Source organism: Gallinula chloropus, assembly GCF_964237585.1.
Source record: "Gallinula chloropus genome assembly, chromosome: 2".
Classification (NCBI taxonomy): domain Eukaryota; kingdom Metazoa; phylum Chordata; class Aves; order Gruiformes; family Rallidae; genus Gallinula; species Gallinula chloropus.
Window position 1 is genome coordinate 24,679,861 of NC_140086.1, and position 23,490 is coordinate 24,703,350.

At 39.1% G+C, this 23,490-nt stretch overlaps 1 protein-coding gene across 1 annotated transcript in view; it reads right to left on the minus strand.

Moving 5' to 3' along the window:
* The window catches only part of MATN2 (matrilin 2), a gene marked incomplete at both ends in the record, with an annotated part of 62,331 nt that extends 41,755 nt beyond the window's left edge, over positions 1-20,576 (minus strand). Inside the window, 3 exons of the mRNA XM_084260742.1 lie at positions 2,121-2,243; positions 6,224-6,793; positions 20,423-20,576. Coding sequence (XP_084116868.1) covers positions 2,121-2,243; positions 6,224-6,793; positions 20,423-20,576 — 847 coding nt within the window. The remainder of the gene's footprint in view (positions 1-2,120; positions 2,244-6,223; positions 6,794-20,422) is intronic.
* Positions 20,577-23,490: the final 2,914 nt, after the last annotated feature.

Consider the following 23,490-nt stretch of genomic DNA (forward strand, 5'->3'; position numbering starts at 1 on the left):
TCACCAGCAGGAAAACTACACACAATCCAAAAACTCTCTTTAAAATGAGTCTGTAATTTGAAGCACTGCAATGCCCAAAGGCTCTGCTACTGACTAATAAAAACTATGGAAATTTAACACAATAAAAAAGAAGACACAATAAAGAAATAATTTTTCATAGTTGTAATTAATTCCTGTTAATTGACTCAACACCCCCCCGCCCCGCGACAATTGTTAAGGGTGAAGATGGGGAAATGTCTGAGAGAAAACGTAAATAAAAGAAAAAATTTTGAATTGCAAATAATTTTCAGAAAATGGAAAGGGAAAGAATTCTGTCTTTAATTTTTTTTAAGAAAATTAATAGAAAGATTTAAAGAATACAAAATTTATAAATGAAAAGCATTTTAAGATGGACACAATGGAAAGAATAGGTTAGAGAATGTTACTGAAATTTGCTTGCACAGTTGGAGCCATCATTTGGGATTCTGACCACCCTCTTTCTGAAGAGCTATAGTAAGTACGTGGAAGCGGAGACAATAGGCTGTGTGAAAAACTGTTCTTCTCACTATTCTTGTCTTGGCTTAGCTGCTAAACCAAATAATAATTAGGAAATATTCCAGATTGGATTGAATTTTTTTGTGTCTTCTTAAGGAAACAAAAACATGAACAAAGTGTTAAATTTATTCCATTTAACACAAACCATTCCCCTATAATTCACACACATGCATATAAAAAATGTCTACATTTGGTGAAGGATGCTGGTGAAAGGGACTAGAAAACAGATTCCCAAAAGTAACTAATCCCATATCTTGACAGCACTGGAGGTGAGAAGCTCAAAAGCATGTCCCTGCTGTAGCCCAGAAGGTCTGAAGATGCAGTGTGAATGCTCAAGTGCCCAAGTCACTCATGCTGACAATCTCTTGTTCCCATTCCTATTTACTGAGGGTCTGACTGAAACCATGTGTCTCGCTGCATGTGTAAGGCCTCTAATCCCCAGGCTGCAGAGTCACCTCAGATACTGATGTGTTCCTGCTGTTTCAGTGGTCATTAAGTATTTGATGTAAAATACAACAGTAGGCAAGACAAAGTACAGTCTAAGCCCAAGCTACCTGCTTGTTTCATGACATTCTCCTGAGATGTGGAACGTGTGAGTTCCAACTCAAGAATAAGATCTGAGCCTGCATCCTTCACCTTAATTCGAAATTATGAATTGTGAGGGGTACATCCTACGCTCTCACCATGACTGTCTCCATCAGCCTTACGAAAAGATGTTTTCCAAAATTTTTCTTCTGGCTAAAATCATTTTGGCAAATTTCAATTGGATCCAGGCGCTGTCGTGGGATAAGAAACTGCATTTTTAGCAAGTACATTTCCCACAAGTAATTAAAAAGAGTATTACATTATTTCTTTAAAATAATGGTGGATACAGAAACAAATTTGGCAAACCCATCTGCTGTTAATTACTAGGAAGCAAGTTAAAATGGACAAAAGAAATATTACTCACAAAGATCACAATTAAAGTGAAATACAGTTTGTCATTGCAAACTATAAAGCAAATTTTTTAAAACTGAAAAAGTCAACCCTTTTAAAGGAAGAAATGAGAGTATAAGGAAGACTTTGAAATTTTTCTTTGAAATGTTGCAATTTCTTTGAATGGTTGCAAACCCTTGTACTTCAAGCACCAGTTAGGAAGAACAGCAACAGTCCAGAACAGCAAGTTACTCTACAGTTCTCTAGTATGGGGTTTACTACACCTTTCTGTACTACCTAGTACTGGTTGTTATCTAAGCAAGTTACTAAAGTAGTTGGATTCACCTCGTGTGAGATGATAAAACAGTTTTTCCTTTGATTGTTGTCTCATTCTTGAACTTACTACAGCAATGAAAGCCAAATGCTGTTTTATGTAGTTACATTGTACCTCTGCAGAGCTGTGAATAAAAACTAGCTTCATATATTTCAGAAAGGTTTAAAAGACCTTCATTTACATTAAAGAATTACAGCTTCACCTTCTCAGACTCTTTCTGATGATTACCTTTAATTATATACAGAGCTCAGCCCTTCTTTATAAGGCCAGCAAAAACGGGGTGTGATGTTAAACACTTTTTTGGAGCATGAAAGAGAAAAGTAAAGAAATAACATACTGCTGCAGGTCTTCTGGTCAGCATTCAGAATGTATCCTTGTTTACATCTGCATTCATAGGAGCCAGGGGTGTTTATGCAGAAGTGGTCACAGTGATGCTCAACTGTACTGCACATATGGGGCACTTAAAGAAAAAAAAAGTAAAAGGTTGTTACCTACTTGTGGTCACAACTGGGAAAAAGGAAAAGGTGTGTAAAATTTTACTGAAATTTAGATACTTCAAACTAAGTGTTGATGGTAAAGACAAAAATGGAAGCTTAAGCCTGTAAGAGTGCAAAACACACATGGCATGATGATATAAACCAAATAAAAATATACAATAGACTGGAAACACTAATTACTCCGTGGTCCCAAGAAGGCAATGAAACAAACTAAACACATTCAAATTTAGAAAACAAGTGGATTTTAAGTACAAACTGTTTTAGAGAACACTGAATTTCTTGAATGAAGAAAATCACCACACAGCACAATACTAAAGAATACTAAAGACTAGAAAACAACTTGACAACGAATCTTGCTTGCTTAGTTACTAATGTTGAGGAACATACAGGCAATAGGAGAGAGCTCTGAGGTCATGCATTTCCAAGATTCAGTAAGTGGGAGTTGAGCTGAGCTATACTCCAGAGTATAAATCTTGATGTGTCTATTTTTAATCTGCTTGTATTTTAAGTCTCCAGTAGCAAGTAGTAAAACGCAACAGGCTGAGACAGTGAGAAAGAAAGAGTAGAGAGCCCATTCTGTCGAACTCATTGATTAACTATTTTTCTCCAGATCAACGCTGGGGTATTAAGAAATCTCACTGATGATTTCTTTCCACTGGAGCATTGTTTGTATGTAATTTCTATAATATATTAGGTGAATCACTTCTCTAAGAACACTGTGTGGAAAATAATCTGTTTTGCTTAACAACAACTAGGATTGATGTTCTTCTTACTGTGTCAAGTTGACAAAGCTCAAAATTTATGGAATAGGTATTAATGACAATCTTCTAGCAGCCACAACAGAAGGCTGATAAATAACTGAACATGTGGCAAGTGTGGCACTTGGGGAAACAAAATATGGTTTTGAGATACATACTATGCTTCTCATCCTTGGAATGGTTACCAGAGTTATGCATTTATTACTAACATACAAACCACCACAATTCCCAAATCTCTTAATCAGATTTTTGTATCTCGTTATTTTCTGCCATAATAAACTTCTCAAGTATTTTTATTTACATGAATACAAAACTTGCTTGGCATTCTTGTCTTTTCATCTCTCTCTCATTCTGAAAATGAATTTTATGACCTTTGAAACTTTCTACACAGAAGTTTCGTCCTGGCTATATTTCACTAACTTTGAACACTGGGTATAGCTTGTCATGACCAAAGAAGCACTTTCAAATACAAATATATTCATTTCAGAGTTTAAGCATCAGAATCTTACCATATACTAATGCTGCAGAATGTGAATCTAAAGAACATTACTCCAAAAACAGCCAGTACTCCCTTATCAAAAGAACATGGAGTTTCAAAACAAGAGTACTAAAAAAAATTTAAAAAGATAAAAAGAAAAAAGCATTCAATGACAACCATCCCAGTAACTCAGTTCCTTTTGAGAATATATTGTTTCTATCTGTTAGCAATCTTCTGATATACTATCACACACATTTTTTTACAAAGTGTCTCTGTTGCACCCATTTCAAAGAATCAGTGGTCATCAGTCAGATTTATGTGGTGAAAGAGGCTGCTGTCTGTATGATTTCTGCACCCTCATTTGTTGCAGGAGGTGTTTGGTGGACACAGCCAGGGGCTGAAGTAACAGAAGGGGTGATCTGATAGTGAAGGAATTTGTATGTGAGGCTTGTGTCTTAGATTTTCTCTGTGTCTATGTCACAGGATCCTTATTTCATTTTGGGCAAGCCCATAATATCAGTATCTTCAAGCAAGCATCAACTTCTACACTGTATGTGTTCAGAGAGAAACACCTGAATCTGGGTATGTAAGAATGCAGGACCCACTCAGCTGCAAGTGAAGGCTGTAGAGCTGCAAATGGTTTATCACTCTAAAGATACTAAATCCCCCCGAAAAATCTGACCAGGGATTGCACAAGTTAGTGGGCAATCTTGACAGTCTTAATCCTGTTTCTGTGCCTCCATTCCTCAAACACAAAACGGGGAAGACACCATCATTTACTTTACTTTTATCTACTCTGCCATCCACGGGTAAACAGCGGTTAATTTGCTGTACTTTTTATTTTTCCCACAGAGCTTCATCACTGGGCTGGGTTTTTCTCATACCCTCACAGGAGCTGTGAAGACACATTCCCACAGACATAAGGGCAATACAGACAGGACAGACAAGGTCTTTCCCCATGGCATGAAGCCCAGAAGATTGTGTATCGGGACACCTGACCAGAGGGATGCCTGCAATTGCTTTAACAAAGAAACAAGGTGTTCAGATGTTGGACTCTGCTACAATGATACTGCCTCAGTTTACACTTGGGAGAACTTCAAAAAAACCAACCACATTTCCTGGGAGGAATGGAGATGTTGTAAGGTGCAGAGGCTATGAGATGCTTAGATTGCTCTGTTGAAATTCAGCAACTGAACACTGCCTAGACTCTGTAAAATATTAAGGATCCTATCTGCAGTGTAGCACCTTAGGTTAAAGTCTGTAAGATGCTAACAGCTCAAATTCTGTGTTGAAACTGGGCCTGGGTTTTTAAGTGTATTTCTGGATCTCACCTTCAATGCCTGCAAATGTTGTGGAGGCACTCTTGAGAGAAGGAGACAGCAGCAATCCTTGTCACCTCCATCTACATGGAGGGTGATTTTATTGAGGATCACATGTATTTGGATTAAAAGTGAGGAATAAATCTATGATACTGGACACTGGACACTGTCTAGTCAGGAAAAAAAAAAAGAAAAATGAAAAAGTGGTATTTGTCCTGGATTTGTTTCTAAAATGCAATTAAAAAAAATCAGTAAGATGAAGTGTTGTAACATTTGCTGTTCATTCCATTGAAACTCTGAATCCATGTTTAGTTTACTCTTTTTTGGTTTTTAAATGTTTCTTACTATGCCAGCTAATAACAAGGCAAGGAAGAGAGAGGAAAAAGATGTATTATCTGATGAATGTCAGTGATGGTGCTTTGTGCTGATGCAGTTCAGCTGGAGCCCTGTTGCCCTTTGAAACCATTTTAGAAAAGACCAAGGAAGGAAAACTCTCCAGATTATCCTCACAACAAGCCTCGGTTCTATTCTGGCAAAAGCATTCCTAGAGATGAGTGAACATTCAATCTCACTTTTTCTGAACTCTGCTAAAAATGCCTCAGTTTAATGCCAAATCTGTATGGAGATCTTTCATCTTTGTCTCAAGAAAAGAAGAAAATCATATTAAGTACACAGATTGGAATAAAAAAAATTACATATGCCACAGTATTTGTAAAATGTCATTTCTTATCAGGGAATCACACATGCAAGCAATTTCTCTGTTGCAAACTAATACCTATTAAAACATTATATTATATTATTTAATTTATTGTATGAATTAATAATATCACTGTAATGGCTTTTCCTAACTTCCTGTATCTAAAATGGATGGAACAAAAACACTGCCGTGTGTGTCTGTGTCTCACTTCCAGTCACAAGGCATGTAGAGGCAACTGTTGCCATAGAATTCATATGAAAGCTTTGGAAAAGGCATCCATGGACTCTGCAGAATTTTTTTAATAACTATGACTATTTAGCAGTCTGAGGTGTCAGTACTATGGCAGATCACATTTAAAATCAATAGCTGAAACAACTTCTCTAATATTCAAATAGCAGAGGGCTGTAAATTTATTGCTATTATACAATGAAAAGGAAAATACTGATATCTGTTTGCCTCACCACTCGTGATCACTAGGAATTAGACGACACTTTATGGCACTCTGCAGTAGAACTAGTTTTTCCACACTTGTGTCACTGCTGCTCTGAATGTTGTCTGACTAGTCTCCCTTTTTTCCAAATACATATTCTAACAGATAAAGTTCCAAGTAAAAAACAAGTTTAATAACAACACATTTTTTTGTGTGTTTTACTTTCATCTCTGCATTCAAATCTATAGAAAAACATCTTACCACAAAGTTTAGTCTGGAAGGCAGACGTCAGTGTTTCAATCTGACTGAAATTAGCAACCAGAAACACATGTTCCTCATGTGGTTCACTCCCAATGGACTTGAGCGTGTTCATATCTACTCTTCCCACTCCAATGGCAAAAATCAGGATACCAGAGTTGCGAGCCTTAGCGGCGATCTCCGCCACTGGATCCTGAGGTCTCCCATCCGTCACTATCATGATAATCCGGGGCACATTCTGCCTCAGAGGTCGAGCTCCTTCTGACTCTGAAAATGCGATGTTCACTGCATACTGTATAGCCAGTCCAGTCATGGTGCCAGTTGCCAGGTGCATCATCCTCTTCACTGCTCTTTCAATATCTTGCTTCCTCCTGAATGTCTTCAGTGAGAACTCTTGTTTGACTGTGCTGCCATACTGAATCAGACCTACTCGGGTGGCATCAGGACTGATGTCCAGAAACTGCAAGATAGTTAAAATGAACTCCTTCACTTTTTCAAAGTCGTAAGGACGTACGCTGCGAGAGCTGTCAATGATGAAGACAAGGTCCAGACGTTTGCTGTTGCAAGTATTTTCTGGAAGGCAAAATGCAAACAAAAATATTTTGCAAGAATCTCAAAATGCAAATTGGTTCAGGTTGACCTGACATCTCACACATGCTGTCTAAACTAACACCCTGATACGTTCTGGGAAAACACAGGAAAAGTAGAGGATGCCAAAACTAAGGCTACTTGGGCAATATAAAATTGGCCCCTGGTAAGTAGTAAAAGCTGCCTGTTACATGATCACTATATGTATGTATTGCTGCTGTTGTTATTATTATTATATCAGTGCCCAGAATGACTAATGGCAGTGGAAAGGACACTTTTGCCGTACCCTATTTGGCCACTGTTGTTGAGTTTCTGACTTCATACCCCACACAGGATGGACACCCTCTCTGAACCACACAATTACTATCTGAGTGGGCTACACTGTGATGATTTTTGTGGTAGTGCCCAGGAATTTAAAAATCTAAGACTCCAATGAGGCAGGGAGGTATCAGTCCTCTATTACAAACAGAGAAACAGAACACAAAGAAATTTAGGTCAAAGTCATCTGTTAGTTGCAGTGACCAGCATGAGACGTGAACGGACTGATTTTTCAGGGAACTTGGAAGCAGCACTTCGCATGTACAAAGCACAGCTCTCAATGACATCAACTGCAGCTGCGAGCGCTCAGCACTTCTGCAATCAAATCCCATGATTTCAAATAGATAATTAATGGCCATCTGGGAAAAGTCTTGTCTATTGGACTAGCTCAGCAACACACAGAAATTCTGTGGCTGCAAAATCCTGTTGTCTACAGTGGCATTCAACTTGGCCAAAAGACCAAGATTTCACTTCCTGAAATCTTCTGTTTCAGCCATCAACAAGTCTTTTTTTTTCCAAGAGCCACTGAAGCAGAAATACCACAGGATCTTTCTTTATCTGACAACTGCATTGGCAAGCAGGACAAGTTATCATGGATAACAACAGAACTGAAGGCTCGCTGCCTTCTGGATGTCCTATCAGGTTTCTGGGACTTTGGGTATACATCCTCTGACTTCTGCTCAGCATCCTTCTTTTTTGAAAGAATAGGGGACATACACATGAGTTGCATGATGAGAATGGACAGGGACTGACCGCTCATAGCAAGCCAGCATATGGCAGGCTTAGGTGAGCAGGGGGAGGTGAACCACAAGCCTTCCCACTGAAGGTAGCATGTGGCAGACTAAAAGGCCTTTAAAAGGTTTAATGGGATGCTGGTGAAAAGAAATAAAATTACATTTAATATTTACATTAAAGACCTCTACAGATCAGAAAATCCCTAAGCCACAAAAGCACAGCAGTTGGGGGAATACCTGCAGGTAGTATTGTCTTGTTTTTAAACTTTCTCCTATGTGTACCCTTTCGACTGCTGTTAGACAGGACATTGGGTTAGATCGACCTCTGGCTTCAGTGTGTCTGCTTGCGTTCTTAAATTCCTGTGGCTATGAATACAACTGTGAGGTAGCTAGCTGCCCATTCATCTCCCTGGCTGGAAAGACTAAAGGTGGCAAGAGTGCTCATCAAACAGCCATGGTGTCTTCACCTTACTAAGTTGAGATACCCCTAACCAGTTATCTCCCGTATTGCCCAACCCAACTCAATTCCCAGTGCACTCTCATCCATCTCTTGCACTAAATGAGACAAATGCCCAGTGGAAAAGTAGTATTTGACTGTATAATTAAAGGTCATGTCATACTGCACAAGTACAAGTGGACCAAAGACTCAATTGGAAAAACATCTGTCTGTAGACAAGCCTTTACATGAGTTTGCTTGTGACTGCTGATGAATGCTAACCGTGTGCTTCTGCCAAGGCAAGGGGTGAGAAAGGGGTGTTTTCACTTGTTAACTCACAGGCCTCTTTCATAGATTATGAAAAACGTTGTGGGCATAGAATAAAAATGCTCTTTTGAGGACAATAAAAATGACTGCCTGGATGTATTCATGTGCAGTCTACAGTATGGCTTTATTCACAGGCGTAGGAATATGCTCGAGTTGCTTATTCTTTCAGAATTAGAGAGGATGTTGAATGCAAGCCAAACCGAGCAGAAACAAAATTCCAGTTCTAATGGGATACAGATATCCTGACACATTAACTATTTTCCATCTTATTATCTTACTGGCATATCTAATTATTAAATATTTTTACAAACATAACACGAAATATGACAGCGTGGTTGTAATATAAAGATAATGCTATGATCCAATTTGTGGGAGCAGAGAAAAGGGAAAGAAAGATAATTACAGAGAAAAGGCGAAGAGGATGTAAGTACATATGAGGGGAAGGACAGAGGAGGGAGAAGGGTAAAATGTTATTTTATTTCCCTTAAAACAAGTCAAAACCAGAGCCATGGTATTGAATCATTTTAATTTGAATACAGACATTTGGATCCCAGTCTGAAGAGACTCAGTTACGTATTTTGAAGTCAGGCACAAATCGTGGTGGGAAAAAACCTGGGCAGCATTAGTGGATTGTACTACCAGAAACACACCATGTTGTGCTAAATGGCTTAAGACAAATCTATATGTGAATGCAATACAGTATATTTAAAAATTACTTTAATTAGCAAAATTCTGTCTACAGACAGAATACCAAATTAAAAAGCATTTAAAATCTTTTTTCTTCTGACTTGGTGAGGATTTTTAATAACCTCATAATTATTAAAGTGTATTAGCTGAGATGAGATCCATGGAAATTAAAATATAACTTTTACCAATTCCAGCTGGGTGGTATTTTGAGGAGTGGTACTTGGTAACGACAACAGATCTGAACACTCATCCCCTCAGAAAAGCTTTTTATCATTTCCACGCTTTTGCATTTGCCCTGTAAACTATAACCTCTTCCTCTTAAGCAGCTTTCATTTCAAACAGGGAGCTTTGTCACAACTTTGGCAAACATCCTTGTACCCAAAAGTAATTCCCTTCCACTCTTCTTATGAAAAGTGACACATTCATTTAAAAGAGCTACTCATCCATAAACCCGCTTCTAAGTCAGCAGAGGTTTTGTGTTGCCAACACAAAAGTTAAAAAAACCCTCAATGTGAGTTGTATTATCCAAAGGAAAGGCACAGACAGGACAGGTAAGACAAGGACAGACAAGGCAAGGGAAGGTCAAGTCAATAGTTCCACGTTCTCCTCCTCCACTCAATATCCAGTTTATCTGTACATGACAGTTACAGTGATGCCACCTTTGCAAAATTAAAAATGCAAGGAAATCTCAGTTCTCCCTGGAAGAATCCAGCTGGGATCCAATTACTGAGAGATACATGAAACAAAGCCCAAAAGAATAGTAATTGAGCATTTTAATTGACTCTAAAGCTGAAAATTCGATTAAGTTATTTTGTCTGATCCCTGCAGGTTTCCTCTTGCTCCTTTCTCAAAGCAAATTAAGCTCAGTCTTGAACCCATACTTTGGTTTTGACAAAGTTCACACTGCTTTGACTTTGCTCACCCATGCAGGGACTTTCTCTGAGAGCATGTTCGGACCTTCTCAGCTTATTTGTAACTAATGCTACATTGCCTTAAAATAACCAAAGCAGTGTCAGGGAGTTTTCCCGGGCATTGGAATTGCCTCTTCTAGGCTGTGAAATTATTAGAACAGTTCCTGGTATTGTTAGGCCTAGGACAATTAACATTTTCTCAAACAATCCTCAGGCATGATATGGGAAGTATCATGAGCCAGGGATCCATCCTAATAAACAATGTGGATGCAACCACTCTGTGAGCTCAGGGTAGATACCAGTACAGAAGCAGGCTGGTTTATACCACTGGTCTCAGTGCCAGAGAGCAGCGTAAGATACCAGCTAAGCTCAGATGCCAGCTGGCCTGCATCCACAGTATTAAACTCACCTTCCCACTAAAACAGAGTGGCTGTATGCAAACTGCCTGCCGGGAATAATCCCTGTCCCTCTGCAGCCGCTAAGCCAGGCACAGGGATTGCGTGGGGAGTGCCAGTCACTGTGGTGATGAGACAGCTCCAGCAATTTCACAGCAACAATAACGGTGGAGTCTCAATGCTGAAGAATGCCCAAGAGTGTCCTCTGGCACTGCCTCATTTCCTCAAACACTCCCACTTTGGGGTATTCAAACTGAACACATTCAAAGACCCAAGTTTAAGATGGTGATTTTTCAAAGGTTTTTGCAACCCTTTTGATTGTTTAGAAATGAGTTATTTATTTTCTATTGTTGTCCCCCATCTTTATGACTCCTTAAGAGTTGTTTTTAATCTGGATATCACTAAGTTATGTAGGTCTGTATCCTAATACATAAGAATGGATAAATGTTAAAGGAAGCTATTGCTGTATGCAAAGGTAAAGGTTAGCTGCTCAATTTGGTAAATACTACAGCAAAGTTAAGACACTGAATAAGTAATTTATAACAAGTAAATAATAGTTCCATGAAGATTTTTGTTACAGAGTAAGACAATTAAACAAAAAGAAAGGATGAGATCACTTAAGAAAAAATGAGATCATAGAAAAATTATTGCTTGAGCAGGTAATGTATTAATGGTAATTTTAAGAGCCAATATATTGTTTCTTAGCTCACTCTACAGTAATGTATATACAAAAAAATTACATGTCCTGTGTCACTGCCAGCACTAACACCAGATTTATTTTTAGATTTTATCATTGAATAATAGAACAAAAGTCTTTACTCAGAATGAAATAAAAGAGAAGAAAACTATTCTCCCAGCAGCACATTATAAAATTTCTTCCTAATTTTCTCTTCTTTGCCATTTAACCATTTTTTCCTTCTAGCCCTCAAGCTTGCTTGCTTCTCTTTTCTTTACAACTTCTTGCTTTATAATTATTGGTATAATTCCTACCAATTTTGTCTTAAAAATGTATGAACTTGCTGTGTCAACTATTTGTTCTTGAAGTCCAGATTCTGGTTTTCTGTAGTTAAGTATCCAACCAGCAAGATTGGATTTGACAGTTTCCTCAGATATTTCCTAAAGATTTCCCAGTGCATCAAGAAGGTTTAATCCTCTTGCCATAAAATCACACACATAGGAAATACTAAAATTTGCAATTCATTCATAAATGGGCCAAAAGCTAAATGCTCATATGGGAAGAAAGGCATAGCTATGTATCACCTACACAGAGCTTCTAGGAAACTGCAGCAGTTTCATTTGCAAAGATGAAGCATGAAGTACATAGCAGTTAATGTAACATTGTTCTTGTCTGAAAAGCACATTTTGTGGTTATTGCCAAGAGTAAATGAAGAATAGCAGTAATTCCAAGCACTTCTTGGCTCTAATGAGACATTTTGTGCACATTGGCTTCCACCCCTTTTCTTTCTTCTCATTTTAATTCAAAGAAGGGCCAAGGATGGCATGGGGCATTTCAGATCTAATCATACCTATCTCCTGAGGTAAATGTTAGAAACTGCTCAGTACCCCTTTCCTGGCACGCACACGAGCTGCACTCAGTCTCACAGGTGAGTCCACCTCTTCCTGGCTCTGGGACAGAACCTGGGTACAAGACCTGCCCCCATATTCCCTGGCCCCATCCTTGCACTGAGCCTTTCCCCAAACTCACAGGCCCTTGGCCCTAACCCAAAGTTTCATTATGAGTTTGGCATTCCTCCTTACAAATTTCTTCATCTGGGAACACTCTCTAAATGCAACACTGCCTCCAGACATTTCTTTATTGCCTCTGACAAAATCCTTTGTGAACTTCCAAAATTTCTGGGAGAACTCTACAGCAGCAGGCTCTTGTCCACAGTTTTCCAACCAAATGCTTCATTATCAGTCGCTGTGAGAAGGTCTGTTACCTTCTTTTCATTTCACCTCACTATTTCTATTCCTTCCTTGACATCCTTTTCAAAATGACCAGGTCATTATTAATATAAAGTCTCTCTAAGGTCCTAAGACTGACTCTTAGTACTTCTCCCAGGACTGGTGCAGTCTGCCATGAAGCCAAAGTATGGCAGTGGGATACTCCAAGTTCCTTAGTTCTTTTTGCAGTTTTCAGCTGTTCTGAGATGGAAACTGTTGGGTTTCCTGACAAGAGTCAAACCTACTTTCATTGTCAGGAGGACAAGGAAGGGGGTTGCTCTCCCTTACAGGCTGGGGAACAAACACCTGCATACAGGGATGGAGCATCCTGATATCCCTACACCAGTCCCAGCAGCATCAGCATCTACCCACCACTTCCTAGCAGAAAGAAACATTATGTGCTCTCAGCTGAGCACAGCTCACACCCAGGAGAGGAGAGGAATTCATTTTCTGAGCCATAATGGCGAAACCTCATAGTACACACAGTTAATCCAGTTCCCACAGACAGCCTGGAGGCATTTACTCTGCCTGGGACTGTTTTCATGCACACATCTGTAAAGAAAAAACACCACAACTAACACAAAAAAGGTGATTGCATGGAAGAAGGTGATGTCTGTATCTTTCTTAAAGGTCTGAAACTCCTATCTTGCCTAAGCTACCAGGGGCACTACTGGAAAGGCAGAAATTGTTAAAGAAGGAGCAGAGAGAAAAAGGAAATAGCTGTTAGTAGTAGTGTAAAAGATTTAGTGAAAATGAGTTTATGCTGTTTTCCTTTCAGGGCATTAGCTTTACTTTTCAAAAACTCCTATTCACAGTTTTTTTTTAAAGCTGCCCCTGTCTTTGTTTATGGGGAAAGCTGTTAGCAACCTCAGCATTACTCACTGATCAGCTGACCTGAAACCACATATTTCTATCCACTGGTAACACTGTCAGTATTAGACTCTTTTTCCAGAAGCAGCACCGTGGCATAGTACCGTACACCATTTTGCCTTGCCCCAAAATTGCAGGGCACATCATGCTCACTGGCAACCCATTAGTCACACCACTTCAGCAGCACTTACATAAGTAGATGGTCTCTTCCAGCTTCCAAAGAGATTTAAAGAGCACATCCCTTTTAATTCACAATAGACCCACTCATGTCTATAAGATGAGCCGTTCCTTAGGTTATGAAAATGCTGTTTCCAGGATTTTCAAGTTAATTTTGCACATATGTGGTTTTTTTAATTGTTAAACTGAAGTACTTGCAGTGAAGCCAAAACCACCACACTTTTGAACATTCAGTGTTCTTTCTTTTGGCCCGATATTCCTTCAAGACAACATGCACAGAGGTGGCTTTCAGCTCTTTGGCAACAGACACATAAGAATGGAGTTTGTAATTTCACTCAGTGTATTATTGTTAAGACAAACTCTTTCACAAACAGAAATGGTATTTTACAGTAATTTGTGGGGGTTGTAACAAACAATTTCAGAAATACGAAGAGGATTTGCAGTTTAGTACATGACTCAGTTTTTTCTGTAGCAGCAGATACTCTTTCCTCCTTGTGGAAACCTTGCAAATCACTTTAAAAAAAAGGGAAAAGGAAAAGGGAAAAAAACAAGAAGTAAAAGATAAAAGAATAAGAAAACAAAACAAAAGAGAGAAGAGAGGAAGGAGTGAAAAGGCTGTGTTAGAGGATATACTTATGTATTAAAGAGATACAAATACATTTCTTGTGCTGCTAGAAAAATAATTACATGCCCAGTAACATTAATGACTGAGTTGCCCTTTAAGTGGCTTAAAGTGAATGCCATTTTGATACATAAATTGAAAATTAATAATGAATAAAAAATATGACAGTGGGCAAGCATATTGTTGTTACGTGGTTAAAAATTGCTAACACAGACCAAAATGCAACCTTTCTGATCTCTGTGACAACTGGTTGCAGATGGAAAAGGACACAAGGCCCTGTAGTCTGTTATGGCCACATAGCCCTTGGAGCTCATCCCCTGGATGTGCTTAAGGGGTAACAGCTTTTGCAGGGAGCTGCTGGCCAGGCAGGCATACAGTCACCATTCAGATCCTGCCTTCTCAGACACCGGGCCCCCAGTTAGGGACTTGGGAGGCACAGCCTCAGCACTAGCCAGGCTACCAAGCCTCAGAACCACAGAGAGAGGGTTTCTCATTGTGAACAAATCCCAGATATCTGAGAGAGCTGTGTGGTCTTAGCAAGTGCAACCCTCCTGCTATCGCACAGACCCCATCCAGGTAGAAAGTTGTCACCGTTTAGCTGACTGAACCCTGGACAACAGTGGACAACAGCTATTGCAGAGGAGAGGTTGACAGCTGAGGGAGGGATTGGCACGGAAGCTGAAGTTTCAAGCCTGAGCATAAAGTCCATGGGAGATCTCTCAGCTATTAAGTCAATCACTACTGGGAAGTAAAGCATGTGATTACTAATATTGCCCTAAGGCACAATGATTGTAAGATGTACCTACACACCTCAGCAGGAAGAAAATGTGTCATTCCCCAGACTGTAAAATGCTTTACTTGCTCCCTTTCCAAATATAACACATCTCTATTTATAAGGTAATTTTACGGTGTGGTTTGATTCTAAGTTGGTAAGTATTTGATTACCTTGTAGTCTTATAAAAGTTTGGATAGGACTTTGTTTATATTTTAAACTAAATATATGATAATCCAAAAGACTTTTCAACCTCTTACCTTTATCTACTCCCTGGAATAGTTCTGATCTCCCCAAATACTATACCAGCATACTATATCAAACACATGATGTAGTTGTCACAACACAATTCTGACTTCAATTGCAATGCAGAGTTCAGTTACACTGAATGAGTCTATTAACACGTTTGAGGACAAAAAATGGGCAGGGTTGCATTTATGTAAAGAAATATGAGGCTATGAATGAGTTTCTTACAGCAGTTATTATCCCATGGTGGTTCATCAGTCCACATTAGCAGGATTTAGAGATCTCAGGCCAGCTCTTAGTGTATAAATATATGAATAATTCAACCACAACTAAACTGAAATCTTATCTGCACTCCACAGAAGCATCAGGGACTGGATTCACTTTTGTTGCACATTTTTATCTCTGATTTACAGCTAAAATTTAACCCAGAATGGTAAACACGATAATGTTCTTGAGCCCTAAAGTTACATACTTGCAAGTTTAAGAACTGGGTTGGATGTAAGAATTTTTGGAATTATTTTAAATGACTGTAGCGGGTGACTCATAAATTTAGTGAACACTCGTTGTATTTCATATTACTTCCCTGGACATTATTAGTGGAATCATATATATACAACCCAGAGATAAGTCACTATATATTTTATTGAAAAATGTAATTTAACACAGACAGGGACATTGGCGTTTAGCAGCAGTTTCTACTGAACAGGACCCAAGTACATTTCCTTCTTGGCCTCCTTTCCCCTCTGTTTCAATTTTGTGCAGTATCAGTTTATCTCCTGTAGTTTCCTTCTTCTGGTATCATGTAGTATCTAAAGGAATGACTCCTAAACTGGCTTTTCTCCTCACATAAATAGTTACTTTCTAAAACACGTAGGTGCATGTTTTATATTCCTGAGGAAAAGAGGGAATGTTATTGCTTTACAATATTTTTCTACAGCTTATTCAATTATTTCCATGCATCCACTTCAAAACTCTCTAAAGAAATATACCCATGTGACATAAAGCACATGCCCAGTTTACAAGGACAGAGTTCACCAAAAAAACAGAAAAACTCGTGTTTTTTCCACAATGTTGAAATTTTGCTTTGCTTTGTTTTATAATGAATGATTAAGATGCAGTAGGGCAAAGTTCCAAATCCAATCCACCAAAAAAACACCCCCAAACATCAAACATCAAAATAATCTACATCTTTACATCTTCAGAACATGGCACCTGATGTAAGGTGCTGTGGACCTCTGAGCATGGCCTTGAAATCACAGCATGGGAATCGCCACTCCAGACAACTGATACAGCTCTTCATCACTGTTTATGTTTAGTTGCAGAAGTCTATTTCAGTTATATTTGAAGGGATTTAGCTAACCTAACAGATATATTTTAATCTTTAAAACCATGTAGCCAAATATATTTCCATGACTGCTTTTCTTTAGTATCCAAAAAGCAATGCCAAGCCAGCAAACCATGCTTTCAGTGATCTGTGTGTAGTCTACCAAGCAGCTGCACTCAGCAGGAATGAAGATTTTGTCAGAGAGATAAGTAAAAACTCTTCAGAGCTCTGATAAAGCCTTTAAAAGAGAAGATTCTTAAAAAAAAGAAAAAAAAAAAAGCTTAATTTCCTTTAAGGAATCAGGATAAAGCCAAAGATCCAATTCTTAGGATCAAATTACTGACGAGGGGAAAGGGAAGGCAAAATTTAGTTCACGTGTCACGAAGAGAAGAGACAACCACCCTCTGCTACAGGAAAGACAAATGGATCATCCTATTCCTTTCTATTGTTTCACAAGATAGATCTTGCAGGACTATGGAAACAATCCTTTAAAACACAAATACACCTAAATTAAAATAGTACTTCCAGCAGTCTAACACAAATTCTGTTATTGCAAGAAATAACATGTAAATTTTTGCTCTAAAGCAACTACACATGTTCTACAATTAATATGCTATAAGAAAGATTTAAGAAAATGTTAACAGATGTTGATTGGCACAATCAACAAGTTTCAAATACTCTGAAGTTTGATTCAGTGTTTAAAGAGAGAAAAACTTGCAAAACAGCTTGGACTCCAAGGCAACATGTCCAATTGATTCTTGCACAAAAGATTTCAGATCTTTAATGGCAATTATTAGCTATAGCAATGATAATTTTAAACAACAATAAGCAATGCAAAGATCTGCCAAATTATAACACACACACACTGAGATTTAGCAGAAAGACTGGGGATAAGAAAAACATAGAAAAGACAACGCTCATTACTTCTGAAACCTTCATTAAAACATCTAGGCTATTAGCCCTAACAAGACAATTAAGAAGTCTATGAAGTATCAGTGCATGTCTGCCAAAAAATTAAATGCTCCTACAGCTGGATCCCAAAGTACTTTTATCTCTATGTGGACAATCCCACAGGACTTTTAATCCAATCCATTTTGCTTATTTATATTGTCAGTTTCCTGGAGCAAGGACTTTTACTTCTGTGCATGGACACTATTAGTATTTCACCAGCAAGTGTTTAACACAGCATTACTCTTTTGTTTTAAAAACTAGTAAAAAGAAGGAAAAGGGAATAAAATTATTTTAACACCACTAATATTTACATAGCACAATCCATTTAGAATCACAGGCTGTGTTACGTTGGAAGGGACCTTTAAAGGTCATCTAGTCCAAGCCCTGTGCAATGAGTAGGGACACCTTCACCAGATCAGGTTGCTCATTTAGTCCTAAAAAGAGACACCTCCACACCCCCCAAAAAAACCCCAAAATAAACCCCAAACAACCTGAACTGTTATTACTTTTCCAGGTATCTTTTTGTTCTTTGCAGCTGTATTGCTCGCTTCTGCCTGCTAACCAAGTCTTCCCACAACAGCAGCAGTTGTCACTGCCACCACTATTTACGATAGATCTATCACATAGAAGGGGACAGCTTCTAATCCCAGTTAAATTGCTATTATTCTGGAGTGATTTTATTAAGTCAGTAGACTTCATGTCACTGAGATCATGGTTTGGCACCGATCTTTCTCATGTCATTGAAGGAACGCTACGGCTTCCCAGCAGAGTGGCATGCATTTCACACATTCTGTTCCTTCCAGAGAGGCACGTTGTAACCATGCCACTGTTTATATGCGCTGCTGTACTTGAAGCAGGTGACCTAATTTACTGTAACACAAGGCAGGGCCCAAAAGTCTGACGCCAAACTGCCACGTACATTTTATGGGCTGGACCAGAGAATGTCCCAAGCTTCTTGCATCATTTAATGTCTTGAAAAAGGTTCTTTCAGCCAGAGCTGCCAGAATTGTTTGCATCCTGCACATGCCAAACTGAATAGGGATCCAAATTTTTCCAAATGCAGGGACCACAAGTTGCTTGGCTTTTGAAAGAAGAAAGAAATAATTTAATCTATATATTCTGATTTATATCAGGTGCTAATTCTTTTGATATATTTTCCACAACTTAAAATAAGAAAAAGAGGCTATAAAAGCAATTTTAAAAAAGCACAGGGGAAAAAAAGAGAAGCTGAGAAATGGGACACCTTTTAGTTTCTCCACGTAACACCTTGCTATTGTGTTCATTTTCTAGGAACAGGTAATTTATTTCTTACAGTAATAAGCTCACTTAGGGTATTTTCTGGAGAGACGAAAATATTCAAGAGGGGCTGCTATTTAACCACATTTTAAAATTTAAGATTTCAGAAAGTCTGAGAGTCTCATTGAGTAGATTGTGAACATATGTATTCTGCTTTGCTGTTTTGCATCTGTGATTTTTGACGGACTAGATCTGCAGGACTGTAGTTTTCAGCCTTCAGTTGCAGAACCCCAAGTGTCTCAAGACTACAGCTATTAGTTTTGAGAAAGGTCAATAAGAAAGAGAAATCTGTTGTCATTTGGCTTAAATATGTTCTATGGGAACTGAAAAGCAATGGTTTTAAGTTAACAAATGACATATTGTGAATAGGACTTAATAGAATTTTACATATTTAAAGAATTACATTTTGTTTGAAAAGAGTAAAGCTTGTTGCTCCCCTTTCTGTCACCCATTCCCCCATGTTCTGGCTTTTTTTCCTCTTCTTTCTTCTCAATATATTTTCTGCAGGTCATTTCACATTCCTCATGTTCACCTAGGTTATGGGGAGGCTACTTAACATCTGGTGGCTGGAGAGACACACTCAATTAGATCTACTAATGATGAGCATCATGAATCCCCGTCCACACTATGTTTTCATAATCTGACAATTAATTTAAATAATGAACAAAAGAAAATGATTCTAAGTCCCAAACTGCTGGCAGTTGAGAAAGTTGACCCACGAACTGCTTGATGACATACAGACAATAATCAACAAATACGACCACTACAAAAGGCTGAATGAACTGGGGCTGTTCAGTCTTGACAGAAGAAGACTGAGAGGGGATCTGAGTAACGTTTATAAATATCTCAAGTGTGGGACACAGGGGGAAATGGCCAGCTCCTTTTCAGTGGTCTGTGGAGACAGGACAAGGGGCAATGGCTTCAAGTTGGAGCACAGGAAGTTCTGCACCACTATGGAGAAGAACTTTTTCACAGTGAGGGTAATAGAGCCCTGGGACAGGCTGCCCATGGGGGTTGTGGAGCCTCCTTCTCCGGAGATATTCAAGACCCATCTGGACACCTACCTGTGCGACCTGCCTAGGGAATCTGCTTTGGCAGGGGGGTTGGACCCGATGATCTCTTGAAGGTCCCTTCCAACTCCTATGATTCTGTGATTCTGTGATACAAGCTAAAACTCCTAGATCTAGTAAGCCTCATTTCAATAGCCACTGATTTGCATTCAATCATCATTACGCACAGCACACAGACATAGCTAGCTAAAACTTGCTGGCATGGCAAAAGGCAGCTTTGAAAGAATATCCATGGGCCAGTATGTATTTTCTCTAAACAGTGAAAATAGGTCTTTTTTTCCAAGACAACAATCCTGTAGCAAGTATTTATTTCATACCACTTACATAAAGTAGATCTGTACTCCAAAGGTAACTACCTTCTTTCAACAGCTGATAACCAGTCAACAAACTTTTCTCATATTCCTGCTTGCAAATGGCAGTCTCCTTTTTACTATAAACTACGTCAGGCAAGGCTTGGCCAGCTGCTCACGCCATTTACCATCTGCAGTTGAGAGGAGCTTTGGTGATAGTGTTTGGGTTTTTTTGGTAACTTACCTAGTAGAGATTGTGAGTTAACATCCCTTCTTTGGGTGAAACGTCCTCCAGGGAGATCTTTTGCCATGACAGAGACAGTGGAAAGCAGAATATATCCAAACAGCAGAAAGAAGCATGCAATCATTTTCTTCATCTTCAAGAAATAGAGGGACATTCAAGGATGTAAAACTGCAGTAGAAGAGAGAAGGGGGTGAGCTCTTTGATAATGCAAAAAGATACACTCTAACCCTGTTCGGATCCCAGCTTAACTGCTGCTCTCCCATCACACACAGACGCCCAGATACACTGCTATGGCATAACCTACGCCTTCAAGAAAGAAGACCTACACCATAAAGTAGCAGTTAGCAGACCCTGCATAACGTACATAAGTATCATTAGTTGGAGTTCATAGTTAACGTTCGAAATGTATCTACTTTTACAATCACTCATAATAATGGAGTATTTTTAAACCAAGGAAAGGAACTTTGTTTTGGTCAACCTGTCAGCATAAAAAGATTCGAGGAGAACACAAATACATTTTCAGTATTCTACTCAGCACTGCATTGCATTTTTTTGAGGTTTAATGGTTCTTGTAGCCTGAAGGATACTTGCTTCAGAAAATTATCTAGAATTAAAATGAGAGAAGGGAATATATTCCAGATGAGAGTGCAGAAGGAAACTTGTTTACTCAAGGAGACAGATTCTGAGGCCCTGCAATGAGCTTGCCATAGATTATGGAGTTTTATCATACAGAAGAACAAATTAAGAGGTTAAATTCATACACTAAGAGATGATTCTTGCCCAGGAGTTTGTTGCGCCATGGCTGACTGCCCACAAACAGAAAGCTAAGCCTGACATGCTAAAGGTTCTTCTTCTGGCCAAGTCTGCTTTTGGTGGGCTTCCTTATATGGTGATTCCATCTATCCTCCCCCAAAAGGCAATTGTGGGTTGTGATGAGAGCTAGATGCAGCCTTGGAGCCAATGATATAATGAAGCTTAGTCAAGAGCTCCCCTAGGTGCACAAGAGATGGATCAAATCACCCAGTTTTAAAACAAAAAACCCTGTTCTAGCGGAAACTGAGTGCAAATTTCACCAGTTAATTACTGGAAAAGTAACTAAGACGTTGAAAACAATTTTAATAGGGTCTTGGTAAGCAGATGGAGCCACAGATCTGTAGCAGAAGGCAACTAAGCACCCCAGCTCAAAAAAAGAAGTGATTTTTTTTCTCCCATGAGGAACTCATTGGCAGAATATAAAATTTGGAGTAAATATTTTCTAATAAAGAGATTCAATACATTATTCTTCAGTCTGTCCCACACAACCATTACACACTGACCTATTATTCTGCCTATCAATCTATTTTTCCAATTGTGTATCCTCTTCAGCATCCTCAAACATGAGCACCATATTCTGGCGCATATGCCAGAGGCCAAAATGAGCCAAAGTCTTTGCACTCAAAATGCCCAGTCTTGCTTAAACATTTCGTATTATTCAGTAACAGGCAAAATGGGATTTAAGGACATTCAAACTAGGAAAAATGCTTAGAACAGTGGCCACAAACATTTAAATTTTTGTAGGCCTAGTATCATAGACACCTGTATGGTACTGCTAAAGTATTTCCAATGCTCTAGTCAGAAACAGATGGACACTGCAAACAGTACACATTGCTGAAAATAGGACAAAATTTTGCTGGAGATTACCAACAAAAGCTTCTTCCAGGTTGTCTCATCTCTCAGGACCTCAGCAACAAACATGGTGCTCTGCAAGGTGGCCTCCTTTCTCACACGTGGCAAATGAAGCTCAAGGATGCACGCCAGTTCTAGCACCGATATTTTGGAAATAGAGAAGCCACGTTCAGAGAGCTAAGTAGTATAGAGGAATACTTCTACTTATTAGCAAGGCTGTCATGGGCATCAGGCATGAACAGGCTGTTCAAAAGTGCTATCTGGCTGTTACCTAGTTATCAGTGGCTTAACTCATCCCTCCTTTTCCGATCTGTCCTCAGCAGCTGTGGAGACTGGTAAAGCCACTTTACCTGTTCCTGATGGCACATCAATGGAGAATCAAGGCTATGGAGGCACGGACCCTTCACATGTCACCGAACCACCCACTAGTACCAGAACACCAAAGAAAACCAAGAGAAAGAAGTGACTCAGGACAGTCCCATCAGCTCTGCAAAACTTCCTTTCAAATTCACTAGGCTCACAAATGTTCCCAAACAACTTCAGAAATAAGACAAAAAATGTTTGCTGTGCATTTAAGTCTTTGAATTCTGTTAAGAAAATATTTATATGGCATGTAACCATCACAGAAGAGAAGACTAAGGGGGGACCTAATTAAAGTCTATAATTATCATAAGCAGGGGATGCAGGGGGAATCAGCCAGCCCCTTTTCAGTGGTCTGTGGAGACAGGACAAGGGGCAATGGCTGCAAGTTGGAGCACAGGAAGTTCCGCACCAACATGCGGAAGAACTTTTTCACAGTGAGGGTGACAGAGCCCTGGGACAGGCTGCCCAGGGAGGTGGTGGAGTCTCCTTCTCTGGAGATATTCAAGACCCGCCTGGACGCCTCCCTGTGCGACCTGTCCTAGGGAGCTGCTTTGGCAGGGGGGTTTTACCCGATGATCTGTCGAGGTCCCTTCCAGCCCCTACAATTCTATGATTCTATGATTAACTAATCATATAAATCAAAATAGCTACATAAGCATTCATTAGCTGTCACCAAATTCTGAAAGGTAGTAAATCAGGAAATTTTCAATTTTGCATGATTTTACTGGTCCCTTTGAAAAGTAAGGACAAGGGGGGGGGGGGGGGGGTGTACTGAATAAACAGAAGCATTAAATAACAGTGAATCTTTTAATTCAAACTTCAAATAACTTTGATTGTTCAATACTGTATTTCATTTTGATTCAGAAACCATACATTCTTAGATCTCAGTATCTTCACCAGACTGACAACCAGAAAACAAGCATACTTAAAGTTCCACCAGAAAAGATCCAATTTTCAAGAAAAACCTGATCTATTATCAACAGACTCCTACCCTCACAAAGAGTGTTTTAAAATACTATTTCAAAAGCAAGCAGTAACTA